Source organism: Ostrea edulis, chromosome 2, assembly GCF_947568905.1.
Source record: "Ostrea edulis chromosome 2, xbOstEdul1.1, whole genome shotgun sequence".
Classification (NCBI taxonomy): domain Eukaryota; kingdom Metazoa; phylum Mollusca; class Bivalvia; order Ostreida; family Ostreidae; genus Ostrea; species Ostrea edulis.
In genome coordinates, this window is record NC_079165.1 from 51,981,115 (window position 1) to 51,996,679 (window position 15,565).

The window sequence follows — 15,565 nt, forward strand, 5'->3', positions numbered from 1 at the left end:
AGCTTTTGAACAGCAAGTGCTAGAGCTGTGATATTTCACATGAGTATTCCTTGTGACAAGACCTTTCCGTGGGTACCAAAATGTTTGACCCTGTGACCTTGGAGTTTGACCTACATTTTGAAAACATTAACCTTGCTAAAACTTTTGAACAGCAAGTGATAGAGCTTTGATATTTCACATGAGTATTCCTTGTGACAAGACTTTTCCATGGGTACTAAACCTTTTGACCTTGGCATTTGACCTACTTTTAATTGTTTTTTTTACATTGGTCATAACTTCTAAATGGTAATTATTAGAGCTTTTATTTTGCACATGAGCATTTCTTGTGACAAGGTCTTTCTACTGGTACCAAGATATTTGTCCTTGTGACCTTGGCCATCTTTGGAATTGGCCATTATCGGGGGCATTTGTGTTTCAAACACATCTTGTTAACTTCTCCTATTAATTCTTTTCAAATTTGATATAAAGCACCTTTGGGACAAAGGGGGCACAGATTTTATATTTCAGGACTCCTGAACCCTAGGGTCTTGGGGGTAGGGACAAAAACTGCCAAAACTTGACCAGTTTTCAAAAATCTTTTTCTACAACTAGACATCTGGGAGAAAAACTAAATGCATAGTCATGTAGAACAGGAAGGCTTTTACCAAATTGTAAATTTCATGACCCCCGGAGTAGAGGTTCTGGCTCCAGGACAAGGCCAAACTTGACACATAGTGTTTATGTGTAAAACATTTAGCTAATATCTTCTTTAATGCTATTGATGCTAAATTGAAACTGAATAGATATTTATAAGTTGCCTTTTACCAAAATTGTAAATTTCGTGATCCCAGGGGTAGGAGTTTTGGTACCAGGGTGGGACCAAAATGTTCATAGTGATTAAATGTCTTTTTCATTTGAAAGACTTCTATGATTTTGCTGATATAAAAACTAAATGCATGATAGGGATGTACCAAAATTGTGAATTTCACATTCCCAGGGTTCTAACTTTAGGGCAAGTCCAAAATAGTCATATAGCATGTAGCATGTTTTTAGCTCACTTGAGTAGAATGGTCAAGTGAGCTTTCCTGATCACCTTTTGTCTGTGTTCACAGTATCTTCATCTTCAGAATCACAGATCGAATTTTAATCAAACTTGGTAAAAACCTTCCTTGGGTGAAGGAGATTCAAATTTGATAAAATAAAGGGTCATACCCCTTCAAAGGGGAAATAATCATGAAATGGTAAAAATAGGGTAGGGTCAGACATTTAAAAATCTTCTCAAGAACTTCAAGGCCAAGAAAGTTAAATCTTACTTGAAAGGTTCCTGACAGGGTGCAGAATCATATTTATGGTTCCAAGGTTAGGGGTGCGGCCACAATAGGGGATCAAAGTTTTGCATGCAGATATACAGGGACATTTTTTTTTTTAAATTGTCTTCTCAAGAACTACTGGGCTAGAAAAGTGGAAAATTACATGAAGGCTTCCTGACATAGATTAGATTAAAGTTTGTTCAAATCATGGTCCTCGGGGGTAGGATAAGGCCGCAATTTTGGATTAGGCTAGTGAATACTTAAACTATTGCATTGGTGACTGATAAAGCAGCTGTGGGCCTCTTATTGGACTATTCGATAGTTTCACTCTCCGGGAATTCAACATTTTTGTGGCATGTTTCTCTGACACATTTTTTTCCCTAACCATCTTGATTGGGGTTCAAATAGATGATCCTCTGAATAATCGTATATAGTTTACACTTTTTAAAAAAAATCTCCAAATGATTTTTGTTTACTTTTTGTTTACATAAAGCATACACATCATGTGTTTACTTTTTCTCTCTTTTGCAGTGCTTAGCTGGTGATTGAGAAGACTTTTCCAATGATTGGCTTCAGTGACAGAATGTGGCGTCTTTCATGAAGCAGACAGGATGAAATCCTTTGTATCTTTGATTCTGGTCTCTTCATGTCTGGGTAAGTTTATACACAACTGCATCCAAAGGATGTTTTCAGAAGTGGATTCACACATTGCTTTTGGAATCACAATTGGTAAAGTTCAATAAAAACATGCAAAATCAGAAGTATCAATGATCTACATTGATCTATGAAAAAAAATCCATGAAAGAATGTCATCTGAATCCATTTTGTTATATTAATGCTAAGCAGTCAGACTTCTCGGACAGAGAGTCTGAATTATTTAAGCACTGATATTGACATGGATTTTGGCTTTGAAGTCCTTCAAGGCAGGCTAAGATTTGTTTTGATATTTGATAGGTTACAATTTTAAGAACAATTTACATCAGCATTTTATAGGGGCATCCATGCCTTGGGGTTGAAATTCATGAAAAACCAACAACAAATTAGGGGAACAGTGTTTGAAAACCTGGTTCATATTTATACTAGTATAATTACTTGTGCTTAGAATAGCTCAGTCAGTTGCACTGCTGGCATTATATGCTATGATTAGTTTTTGCCATAGTTTGAATCCGCCTCACACCACACTTTCATTTTTTATTTCGCATTTTCAACATTTTTTTTTTTGTATATCTTATAGAATTATTTTCCTTTCTTTCATTCTTTATATAAAAGGCATTAAATGAGATTATACAAATGCAGTCAAATGGAAGTATCCTTGCCATGGTCAATATTATTCCAAGGACAATAGCCATTCATTTTGTGTTACTCAGCGGAAGGGAAAAAAAGCATATATTTCACATTCTTGTTGAATGTTAACACTTGGAATTCTTATAGGGATATAAACTAAAACCAATAGAATACCATTTATCCTTATCATTGTAATATACACACATTTCTCATTATATACTAGTAGTCTATTAATTACCCATAGGAAATGAAATCCAGATATTGTACTTTTCTGCTTCATGCTTATTGTTTCTGGGGAACGGTCTGATTCTTTAACATACACCTACTGCAACAAGACATCTCAATTTTGAAGGCTGTATCTAAATTAAAGACCCGACTTTCACATTTAATGCAGACTGTCTGGCAATGGAACAGTTCTAGCGACATACATGTAGTACTATATCTGCATTTCCATTTCTATGATTAGTCCCCTACTGACGAAGTTGAAGGGGAATTTAGGTTTACGCTCCGTCCGTCTGTCTGTCCGTCAGTCCTGCAAATCAGCTTTCTACAATTTTTCTCTCTGTTTTTGCAGATATTAATTTCATACTTGGTACATTGCTTTGCCATAACAAGTTACAGATCAAGTTTGAATTTGGTTTTGGTCCGTTGATTTTTCACTAAGTGATGGCCCTTGGACATAGAAAAATTGCATGATTTATCAGTTTTCCACACTTTTTAGGGCTTTCCACCTTTCTATGGAAAGCACTATTGGTATTGACATTCCGTTTATTATTATTTTCTTCCACCAATAAAATAGAATTACGCCTCAAGACTTACCGAAAGCCAATGTAGACCATCATATTTGACATCTCGAAAAATGCTCAGATTTCACCCTCCGTACTTGAACTATGACCCCTAGTGAACTTCTGGAACTTAATGCAAAAAACCATTATTATCAATTCATCTTGAAAACAATGAAAGATAGGAGCATGAAACTTTCATTAAATTCCTTAGCTGATCAAGATAAAAAGATGTAGTGTTACTTTCAATTGTTCGGTGATCCCTAAAGGGAGTTTATGCCCCTGAAAGTTTATGATTTGGCGTAAATATTTACAACTGTTAAAGTATTAGTCGTAGGGAGATGAAACTAACTGGAATATGATTCTTGACCTCTGACCTTTAGAATTAGGTCAAGGTCAAAGTCATCCAGAAACTATGAAAATGAGCATTTTTCATACTGTTTTCAGCATAATAGATACCTTTAAGATATAATATGCTCAAGTAGTCACATCACAACTGATTTTGATGTATTTCATTTCGACTCTGAACTTTGACCTTTCTTGGATTTACAGTGACTTTTGTAAAAATCATTGTTATCAGTACAGCATCGATTAGAGTTTTTATATTCAAAGACATTGTTTGAATCTCTCTAAACCTGAAAAGGTGGAAAGACCTCTGATTGTTCGCAAACAATTAGGATTACTAGTTTTTTTTGTTTTGCTTGCAGGTACTTATTTGATATTTTGTATATAGCTTTGCCATAACAAGTTACAGATCAAGGTCAAAATTTGTCTTGGTCCATTGATTTTTCACTAAGTTATGGCCCTTAGAGTTAGAAAATGGCATGAATTATCAGTTTTCCAGACATTTTTTTGTTGTGCTTGCAGATATTCATTTGATATTTGATAGATTGCTTTGCTATAACAAGTTACAGATCAAGTTTGAATTTGGTTTTGGTTTGTTGATTTTTAACCAAGTTATGGCCCTTGGACTTAAAAAAATAAAATTAATTATCAGTTTTTCAGACATTTTGTTGTTGTGCTTACAGATATTCATCTGATATTTTGTACATTGCTTTGCCATAACAAATTACAGATCAAATTTGAATTTCATCTTGGTCCTTTGATTTGTCACTAAGTTATGGCCCTTGAACTTGGAAAAATTGCATGAATTATCAAGTTTTTGTTGGGCTAGCAGATAGTCATTTGATATTTGGTTCATTGCTTTGCCATAACATGTTACAGATCAAATTGGAATTTTGTGATTTTTTGCTTAGTTATGGCCCTTGGACTTTGAAAAATAAGTGTGAATTATCAGTTTTTCAGACTTTTTTGTGCTTGCAGATATTCATTTGAAATTTGGTACATATTTTGTTTGCTTCTACAAAGTTGATTAGAACTATTGGAGTCACATATACACCGGCCAGCTTAAAGTTTACATCCAAGTTTCTTATTAGTCCCCTACCGATGAAGTCGAAGGGGACTTTAGGTTTGGACTGTCTTGTCTGTCTGTCCGTCAGTCCTGCAAATCAGTTTTCTGCACTTTTCTCTCTAGTTTTGCAGATATTAATTTGAAATTTGGTACATTGCTTTGCCATAACAAGTTACAGATCAAGTTCGAATTTAGTTTCAGTCTGTTGATTTTCACTAAATTATTGCCCTTGAACATAGAAAAATTGCATGAATTATCAGTTTTCTGCACTTTTTTCTCTGGTTTTGCAAATATTCATTTGATACTGTGAAATCATTTTAATTTGTGGGGGCCAATGTTTGTGGGTAAGCAAAATTTTGCTGGTTGGTGGGGACATAATTTCGTGGGTAAGCGATAAAATGTCACTGAAAAAGATAACTCCACTTGGTTTAAAAAAATGTTCGAGGACATTCATGGGTAAGAGTGACCCACGACGAACATCAATCCCACACGAACAATGATGATTCCACAGTATTTGGTACATTGTTTTGTCAGAACAAGTTACAGATCAAGTTTGAATTTGGCTTTGGTCCGTTGATTTTTCACCAAGTTATTGCCCTTGGACTTAGAAAAATCCCTTGAAATATCAGTTTTCTGCACATTTTTCCCCCTGGTTTTGCAGTTTTGTAACATTGCTTTGCCATATCAAGTTCGAATTTGGTTTCAGTCCATTGATTTTTTACTTAGTCACTGCCCTTGGACTTAGAAAAATCGTATGAATTATCAGTTTTCTGCACTTTTTAGGTCACCTGAGTAAACTCAGGTGACCTATTGCAATTTAGCTTAGATATTCAGAACATGAAATTTTTTCTAGATTTCATAGTCCTTGGGAGTAGTGATAATTTTTCACTAGTAATCAGGTGACTGATAAGGCCTGTGGGCCTCTTGTTTCTGTTTTTGCAGATATTCATTTGATATTTGTAGTGCTGTGCGATATTACCGGTTAACCGGTGAATCCCGATTCCGTTGTTGGCAATACGTATCGCGATATGTTTTTGTAAATACCGGTACGGGTTCAATATTCTGTAAATTCCTTAAATAAGTTACCTGCCCCTGATTTAAGTTAAAATTAGCGGCGAATTGAACTGATCGTGAATGCCTGAATAAAAGAGCAAAGGCTCCAATAGTATGTATCACTTCAAACTAAACAAAGAAAATGAAATAGTTGTAACAGATGTGGCTGTATAAAAAGGTGAAGATAAAGAACAATGATCAATCTCAGAACTCCTATAAGGAATACACAATAGGGAGTTGGGCAAACATGGACCTGTATGTGATTATTGTAACAAAAATGGTGGCACTACAAGCCAGTCACATGCGGAGGCACCATGCTCTGCAATTTTAGCATCAATTATAGTCAAAATAAACGGGATAGTGTCAGGTTGTATCCTGTTTCACTTTCCGCAATGATTTATAGTGGTGGATTTGAATTGAAATATCCTAGCAAGAGCTTCAGCAATAACTAAAAATCTATTAACTTGAACCATTTCTTGATTCAGCTATTCATTTGTCAATGTTTATTAATAGTATTTCAAGTAGAATTAAAGAAATATCAGAAGATAACTGTTTTTCTTTTCTTTCATAAAGATTGTTATAATATTGTGATATATTGCAATACAAAATTTAATATTGCAATATATCTCAATGTGATTTTCGGGTCGCAATACCCAGCACTAGATATATGGTACATTGCTTTGCCATAACAAGTTACATATCAAGATCGAATTTGATTTTTGGTCAGTTGATTTTTCACTAAGTTAATGTCCTTGGACTCTTTTTTTTTGTGCTTGCGGATCTTCATTTGATATTAGGTACATTCAAGCTTTGCCAATATAGCATGTTACAGATCAAGTTTGAATTTTGTGATTTTTTGCTGAGTTACGGGTTTTGGACTTTGAAAAATAGTGTAAATTATCAGGTTTTTTGACTTGTTTTGTTATGCTTGCAGATATTCATTTGATAATTGGTACACTTTTAGTTCTCCTCTACAAAGTTGATAAGAGCTAGTGGAGTCACATCCACATGCACACATTCATTCAAATTTATTATTTCTGTAGATAAGAGTACAAATTTACACTCATTTTAAAAAACCTCTAGCATAGTAAAACAACAATGTAGCTAGATATTATTCATGATCACCTACATTTCACAGTTCATTGACTTGGTTAAAGAACTAAACCTAATTATAAATTTGTCTTTTTACCTGCTCTTGTTACCTGAATAGTAGTTGCATGATTTCCACTCATTCCTATCCTGGTTCCCCAATTTTCCCCTTTACCATAACTTACATAATGAACTTAAAATATATTGCTGCAGTTCTGTAATTTTTTGCGACTGGTAGGGGACTATGTATTGCCATGCAATACTCTCAGAATGCTTGTTTATAAATACATGTATCATGCATCAGTGGCATGTTTCCTAAATGTTGCCAGAATTGTCTTGTAAAATAAATGTATATCATGTAGGGAGTTAGCCCAAAAGTAATTAAGACCGTATATGATACCATTACAAAAATATGAAATATTATATGTGCTAAATTCTTATTGGACTATCTTAAAATCACCATAACTTTATCATAAATGGTGGAAACATTATGAAATTTATGCTGTAGGTATATGATTTGAATTTTGGCTGTTGAATGACATCAACAAAAGTGCCTAGTCATACATCGTCAATGCACGTGCATTGATTTTGTAGATATTACAGTACTAAAATGGACACAACTTTCTAATAAAAGATTGAAAAGAAATAAAAATTTTGCTGTAGGTTTGATGTAAACAGAAATTCTTTAATCAAATTCATGTGAGCATCAAAGCACATGCATTGTAATTTTTCAGTGTCTATAATATTTCTACTTTTCAATGAAATGTCTTGAATTTTTTTTTGTAGATGTATTTTTGGCCTATCTTTTTGGTCAAAATCACATACTAGCACACACAAGCACATGCACTTAGTTTTGATTGGCTACAACTGAAACGCCTTTAATAACTCATAGATGAGGGAAATGAAATGATATTGACATCATAGCTATTTACCTACCATAAGAACCTAAAATGCCATATGTCTGATTGTGCTGTCGACACACATGCGCAAGTGTGTATTTTTATGTGCATTGTTTTTAAACATTCAATTTTGGAGTCACTCTTATTTTTATGTATTTCTTTGAAAACTTTTGAAATTTTTGTTTTAGCTAAATTAATATTAATACATCAAAATTACTCATACCCATATGCATGTATACGTATATGCTAAATTTTGATAGGATATTTGTCTATAATTGATTTGTTTTATTATGAAATGGACTGAAAGTTAATAAATGGGTATGGGTATGGGAGAAAAAAATCTTTTGCTGTGGCCTTGAACTCGACATTTAGATATATCGATGACATTTTATCTATTAACAATGATCATTTTCACTCATATCTCAATTTGATATATCCCTGTGATAAAAGACACCACGGAGTCCTCCACATCTGCTTCGTACTTAGATATTTTATCAAAAATAGAAACTAACAACTCAATTTTATGACAAACGGTGTCAATTGTCAACTTCCCATATTTATGTAGCAATATTTCACTATCACTATCTCTCAACTGCTTAGATACGCAAGAGATTGTTCTGCATATGATCAGTTTTTAAATCAAGGCAAGCTACTGACAAACAAGTTGATGTTACAGGGGTTTCAACAGTCTTGTTTAAAGTCAGCATTTCACAAATTCTATGGTCTTTATAATGATCTATTTTGCCCATGCACATAACCTATCATTGGATCAAATGTCTGACGCGTTTGACCGGTCGACAGGGGATGCTTACTCCTCCTACGCACCTGATCCCACTCTGGTATGTCTAGGGGTCCGTGTTTGCCCAACTATTTATTTTGTATTGCTTGTGGGAGTTGTGGGATTGATCGCTGCATGTTCGCTGTCTTTGCCTTTCATCAATTAATGGGGGTGCTTGTAGCAGACATGTTTTGCTTATGCAATGCTCTCCAAATGCTTGTTTAAATCATTATTATGTTCCCCAAACAAAGTTTGGGAACATATTGTTTTTACTCTGTTTCTTATTATTATGTCTCCGAACACATAGTGTCGGAGACATATTGTTTTTGCTCTGTTTCTTATTATTATGTCTCCGCTCCGAACACATTATAGTGTCGGAGACATATTGTTTTTGCTCCGTTTCTTATCATGTCTCCGAACACAGTGTCGGAGACATATTGTTTTTGCTCCGTTTCTTATTATTATGTCTCCGAACACATAGTGTCGGAGACATATTGTTTTTGCTCCGTTTCTTATTATTAGGGTCTTCTGTCTTCAGCGGAAGACCCTTCTATTATTCTATTGTTGATTTTTCACTTTTCTTCTTATTATTATTCTTTTTTTTTTCCTTACCGATTTTGTGCAGAAGATTTCTCGGAGATGGTGGGATCGATTTGCTTCAAATTTTCAGGGTTGATGCGTTGCCATTTGAAGTTTGTACCGCCATTTCAATTTTTGAAAAATCACTTCCGGTTGGAAGTTATCCCTCTTTTATCAATTTTCAGATGACCATTTTGTCTGTCCAAAATCTCAAAAATGATAAAAGCTAGAGTGCTTCAATTTTCAGTGATGTTAGACGACATGTTGTAGTTGTGCACCTGGGTTTTCAAAATTTCCGGAAGTGCCTAGTATGGAAGCTCGATAGGGGTCGAAAATGGAGTTTAAAAAAGTGCCTGAACCATTGAATTTCTGTTACAATGATTAACTTTTTTCTCACAAAACTTTTGATAAGACATGTAGAACAAAAGTTGTTCAGTTTTGCAAGATCTTTCAAACGATATCAAGAAAAAGGCCCACGGGCCTTATGACTCACCTTAACAGTCTGATAAATGTCGCAATCAATAACTTTTTTCTCCAGAAAATTTTGATAGGACATGTAGAACAAAATTTGTTCAGTTTTGCGAGATATATCTAGAATGATATAAAAAAAATAGGCCTCCGGGCGACATGACTCGCCTGATCAGTCGAATTTGTATCGCAGTAAATAACATTATTAACTTTTTTGTCGAAAAAAAGGCTGACCTCTTTCATTAGTGGCCGAGAGCGGCAGAGATTCTTTAATTCATAGCACTTAAATGATCAATATTTGTAAAACATTACCGAAGCTAAATTGTACATCTAGACAATATATTTGTATCATTATTTATGAACGAAAATCTCAGTCAAATTCTTTTCTTCTTATTTTTCCTCTTTTTTATTGAGAAATTTGTCCTCGCGATTATATGAAAGTGCTTTGACTGATCTACTTCAAACTTTGTGAGCTGATAGGGGGTCATAAGGAGGAGTGCAATCAACTTTCCAAATTTTCAAAATGGCCTCTGTTTCAAAATTTGAGCCGCCATTTTCAAAATGGCCGCCATATACTGAAATATTTGAAAGCGTTAAAATCTCTACAGTATTTGGGTTCTGGGGTCACTTGAGGGTCCACAGTTCTTTTCTAGCATCAGTATTTCCTTCCTATCTATTTTCAAATGTTTCAAAATGGCCATCATTGAAGAAAATGGCGGCCAAATATCAAGTCTGTCGGATTTCAGCCTAATTTAGTTCCTAGGGTTTTTGAGGATCCTGAGTGCATATCTGGCATCAAAAACCATTTCTGACATGGGGAGGTGTTCCGAGACATTTGTGTTATAACACAGTTATAGCTCGTTATTATTCTTTTTCTCCGGTACTTTTTTGTCCGGTAGTGTTCTCAGAAACTACAAAAGGGATCGATATGAAACTTTCCAGGATGATAGTATAGCGTTTGTAGATGTGCAGAACGATAGTCATTTTGTTTGCACATGCATGCACGCGCACTGCAATTTTGGTAGAAAAAATGGAAAATCAGAATATTAAAGGGATCGATATGAAACCTTAATAGGATGAGAGTATATCATTTGTAGATATGAAAAATGATAGTTATTTTGTCTGCACGCGCATGCACGTGCATTACAAAATTTGTACACTAACTTTGGAATCAGTCTAACTTTTTTGTTGTTCATTGAAATGGCTTGATATTCATATCATAGGTAGATATTGAGACCCTTAACTGATTTTCATGGTCAAAATTACCAATTTCCAGGTGCATGCACGTGCGCTTCTTTTTTATTGGATAATACTAAAACGTTTGTAACTATCTTATTTATGAAGTGAATGAGTTGATATTCACAGTATTTAAGTTGATATTCACAGTATTCACAGTATTATAGGTAGATAATACGTGTATCTATTCACTAGTGTGACAAAAAATGCCAACGCACACCCGCATGCACGTGCATCGTTTTTCAAATGTTCAATTTTTAAAGGACGATAACGTTTTTGTTTTTCATCAAATTCTATTGATATTAGGGGTTTAGATCTGTCTTGGTACTCCTTACAAATTGTGTGGTTAAAATTACTGCTCAGCACGTGCATGCACGTTTGCTGAATTCTGATTGGATGATTTTAAAATCGCTATAACTTCCTTATATTTGATGGAAACGTTATGAAATTCATACTGTGGGTATATGATACAAATGTCTGTTGAATGACATCATTAAAAGTGTGGAATCATACACACGTGCACATGTATGCACATACAACGCTTAATTTCTTTCATTTCTTGGTACTGAAATAACCATATTGAACGTACTACATGTAATTAAAGGCTAAAATAAAATGATTTTTTGCTATAGGTTTAGAATGACATCACTTTTTGATGGGGGGGGGGGGGGGGGGGGGGGGGCATATGTAACGGTCCCCGTTACAATTAGAATTATTTTAATTGATATTTTGAGTTTTTGTTAAGCTTTATTGAGGTTTTAAAAAACCTGTGTTAGTGACAGGAGCATGAAATTTTATGGATTGATTTTCATGGCTTTCTAGTGAAAACTAAAACAATAGAATCTTAAATAGATAGAAAATGGTTGATTAAGTAAAGGTATTATGATAAGTATACTTTGATTAAATGGGGTAAAATAAAATCGTATTCTTTTTTACCTCTTGAAAGTTTTTGCCTGCTTATAGTGAACCAGGTATTCAGTTTTGCTTAACTTACATCATAGACATGTACTGTTATAATTAAGCAAAAAATGAGGGCATATTTGAAACAGTATTCTAATCATGATAATAACAAGTGCTGCATAGAAATCTTACTGAAGTAAAATAGTCATTAAAGTCAGAATGGAGAAGAAGTGACACTAAATCATTTGCAGTGTCACGACATCCTCGTGTCATCCATGACAAGGTGACGGGAATATGAGCACATGCAACTTATTACAGGCAACAAAAACTATTAGCATATTATCATTGAGATAAATGCACTTTGTCACTCGTTTACGATCATTGCTGTGGCCCTGCATAAAGAAATACTGTGGAAGAATTTTGTTGTAAATACATTATTTACTTTCATAAACAGACCATCTATCTGATTCTTAGAATCTTGGTGGATATTGCCAATTGACGAAGATTTGAAAAAAATTTTTGACATTGGTTTTATATACATATTACATGTTATTATCATAATGGTATTTTGGGCACCTTCATATTTGTCAGTTAATAAAATATCTTCTGAAAAATATTTTCAACAGGAAGCTTGTCATCTCCAAAAATTCTGTTATTATCGCCCTTTGAAGAAGGTAACCTAATTATATTTTGCTATTGCCATGGTCTGTGTCCATCGTTGTGTGTTTTTAACTTCTTGATAACTTCCACTCCAATTCTTTTCAAATTTGGTATTACTCATGGAAGCATAAATTTCAAATTTTGGGACTAATGCACTCCTTAGACATTAAGGGATGGGGCAAAAATTGACCAATTTTCAAAAATCTTCTTTACAACAGCACATCTGTAAGAAAAACTAAATGCATAGTCATGTAGAGCAGGAAGGCCTCTACCAAAATTGTAAATTTCATAAAGGTTCTGACTCCAGGGTGGGGCCATTTTTAACTTATCATATAATATTGCTGTTTAGGCCTCTTTGTAAACCATTTAAATAAAATCTTCTTTAATGCTATTGAGACTATAAATAGATATTTAGAAAGAACAGGTAGTCCTTTACCAAAATTGTAAATTTGATGACCACGGGGTTAGGGATTTTGGTTTCAGGGTGCATGGGGCTAAAATTATCATATTAGTGATTATTGTCTTTTTCATTTGAAAATCTCTTTAATTTTGCTGATACTATATATAAAGTAAATGCATATTTAAGAAAAGCAGAAATGGATGTACCAAAATTGTGAATTTTGCAACCCCAGGGTTCTGACTCTATAGGGTGGGTACAAAATAGTCATTTAGTGTTAAGATAACATATTTTGTAAAGTCAGTTAATGGGCACTTTGTTTACTGAATATTCGATAAATGAATATACAATTAAACGGAATAATTTTTTGATGGTACAAAAGGGAGGATAAATATCTTTGTAGAATAAAAAGGAAAAATCTAGGGCCAGTGATTGAGTGCCTGTGATAATACATGTGAATACAATGACACACGTGAATGTTCGTATCCCAGGATGAAAATCCACCAAAAGTAGTAAACTCAAACGTGTTAAATATTACTTGTGGAATTGCATGCCTGAATTGGAAATATATCTTTTCTGTGTTGCATCAATGTACAGTACTCCCTCGATATATTGCCCCCTGTTATAATATCACCCCAACTTTATGATCGCCTGAAAATCCTAAAGAACAGATTTCTCCCCACATTAACACCCCTGTTATAATGCCAAACACTGATTTTCGCAAACAAATGGTCAAATTTTACCCTGGATAATAATGCCAATTACATAACACGCATCAGTAATCACACCTATACTTTGAGAACAGTGTGGTGAAGTGTGACAGTCTGGACAAGGTTTTCTGAGTGAGGTGGTCAGATTAATTACAAATAATTGCTAAATTAAACTCAAGATTGTCTGCATGTTTACCGTATATACTCGCCTATAAGTCGGATTTTTTAAAGTTAAATTTTGGTCCAAGACTCTTTGTCCGACTTATAGGATCGAGTGTCCTAAGAAGATTAGTATTTTTCTGGATGGCGTAGTGTATAGCCTAGTATTTTTTAAACAACAAAAACATGGACGAAATAAACAAAATAGTAAATGTTTAATTTGTTGAGAATAAAAATATCGATGTCATATCCCAAAATATTATTGGAATATAGATAAATGCAGAAGAGTATGGATATTAGTGATGGGAATCTGAGAATTTCATAATCGATGATTGGTTTACTGTAACTAATTATCAGTTATAATCGGACAAAGCGAAATTCTATGATAAAGTCATTTATCTACTGAAGCTTTTCTACAAATTTTAAATGACTGAAGTTTTGGCTTGTTTTCAAACCTTATAATGATTGTGAAGGTTAACAAAATTGTGTTCTGAAAATAAAATAGTATATAGGCATTGCACTAAAAAAATTGAATAATATTGACAAGAAAATTCCTGTGCTAGCAAAATTTTGTAAGCAATGCCAATATTACCTGGTTTTAAAATTATTGATGTAATACAAAGGAAAAGGTACACTAATTAAGGGTCAATATAGGCCTATTTTCAGAAGTTGGTAATTTTATACCCTAGTACTATATAGGGTGTGTACTTTCTATATATAGTAATACACCAGTTTCGAGATACGAACTCTTCTGTGTAGGAGGTGCATTTAGTGGAACTTTGAATGACTAAGTGGGACAGAGTGGACCTACAGTCAACGAGGAAGACGATGAAATGTATTAAAAGCGGCTTATCTTTTAATATTTAAATGTGGGAAATACAAAATACTATAGAAAGAAATGTTTTATTAAAGTGGAAACATTAAAAACAATGTCGTATTTGCAAGTAATATCTTAGATACGGTACTTATGACCAACGAAATAACGTGATATGATAAGAATTCTATGTATTTAATTACTCCCTAAATACTTATAACTTACTTAGTTTGTGTATCAGTCGAATTCAGGTGATCAAACAGCATATGAGAAACTCACTGAGTACATTCACTTACGCAGTGATGAATATTAGTCCCACTCCCGTGTGTAAACAAATTGTTTCGCCCCTCACTATGTACGAGAGTTCTCCAAAGGGAAATAACTCGGGTGTATCTCGAAACCGGCGTATTATATCCATGTATCACATATATTTTTTGTGATATGAAGTTGCAAAGTTAAATTGGCATGTTTTGCGAGTGCAGATTTAATGTTGCGTCTTGGATCTAGCTGTGTCTGCATGATGACGTTTCCTCAATTCTTATACAGAAAAAAATAGTTCAATATACCTTGTTAATTAAAATGCTTTGGATAATTTTTAAGAATTTGTTGATACACAAATACAAAAATCTTTTCAATAACATCATAGAAATATCATAATCAAATACTATTTAAGAATAATGTGTATTTAAATCAATCATGACTATTACCATCAAAACCCTTGTTTGAAAAGTTAGACTAAGGATGGTTAAATGTGAAGTAATTACGTGTATTCTATTGTACAAATATTTTAATGGTATGATCTCTGAATATCTACGAGATTTTTGTTTTTTTATGTTTTTTTCTTTCAAATTCATGATTCCTATTCCCTGCATCCTGAATTAAATTAGAATCTTTGTTTACCAAAACATTGAACAATTTTGTTCAAAAACGCTCTTCAATACTCGGGCGTATATGTATCTAATGAGGTACCATTAGATATAGAATTATCACCGTCTCTTACTGTTTTTAGAAGAAATGTGGAAACATTTATGATTAGCCGTCGTTATTTTTAAAATAC

The 15,565-nt window shown here is 33.7% G+C and overlaps 1 protein-coding gene across 11 annotated transcripts in view; it reads left to right on the forward strand.

The window, feature by feature from the left end:
- The window catches only part of LOC125682084 (cell adhesion molecule-related/down-regulated by oncogenes-like), a 230,502-nt gene that overhangs the window by 39,529 nt on the left and 175,408 nt on the right, over nucleotides 1–15,565 (forward strand). For 6 of the 11 annotated variants that reach the window (XM_048922483.2, XM_048922482.2, XM_056154422.1 and 3 more), the window contains one exon: nucleotides 1,821–1,943. In XM_048922483.2, coding sequence (XP_048778440.1) covers nucleotides 1,901–1,943 — 43 coding nt within the window. In that variant the 5' untranslated portion in view covers nucleotides 1,821–1,900. Of the gene's footprint in view, nucleotides 1–1,820; nucleotides 1,944–12,394; nucleotides 12,443–15,565 lie in introns of all 11 variants that reach the window. The other 5 variants (XM_048922479.2, XM_048922478.2, XM_048922477.2 and 2 more) reach the window with 1 other exon arrangement.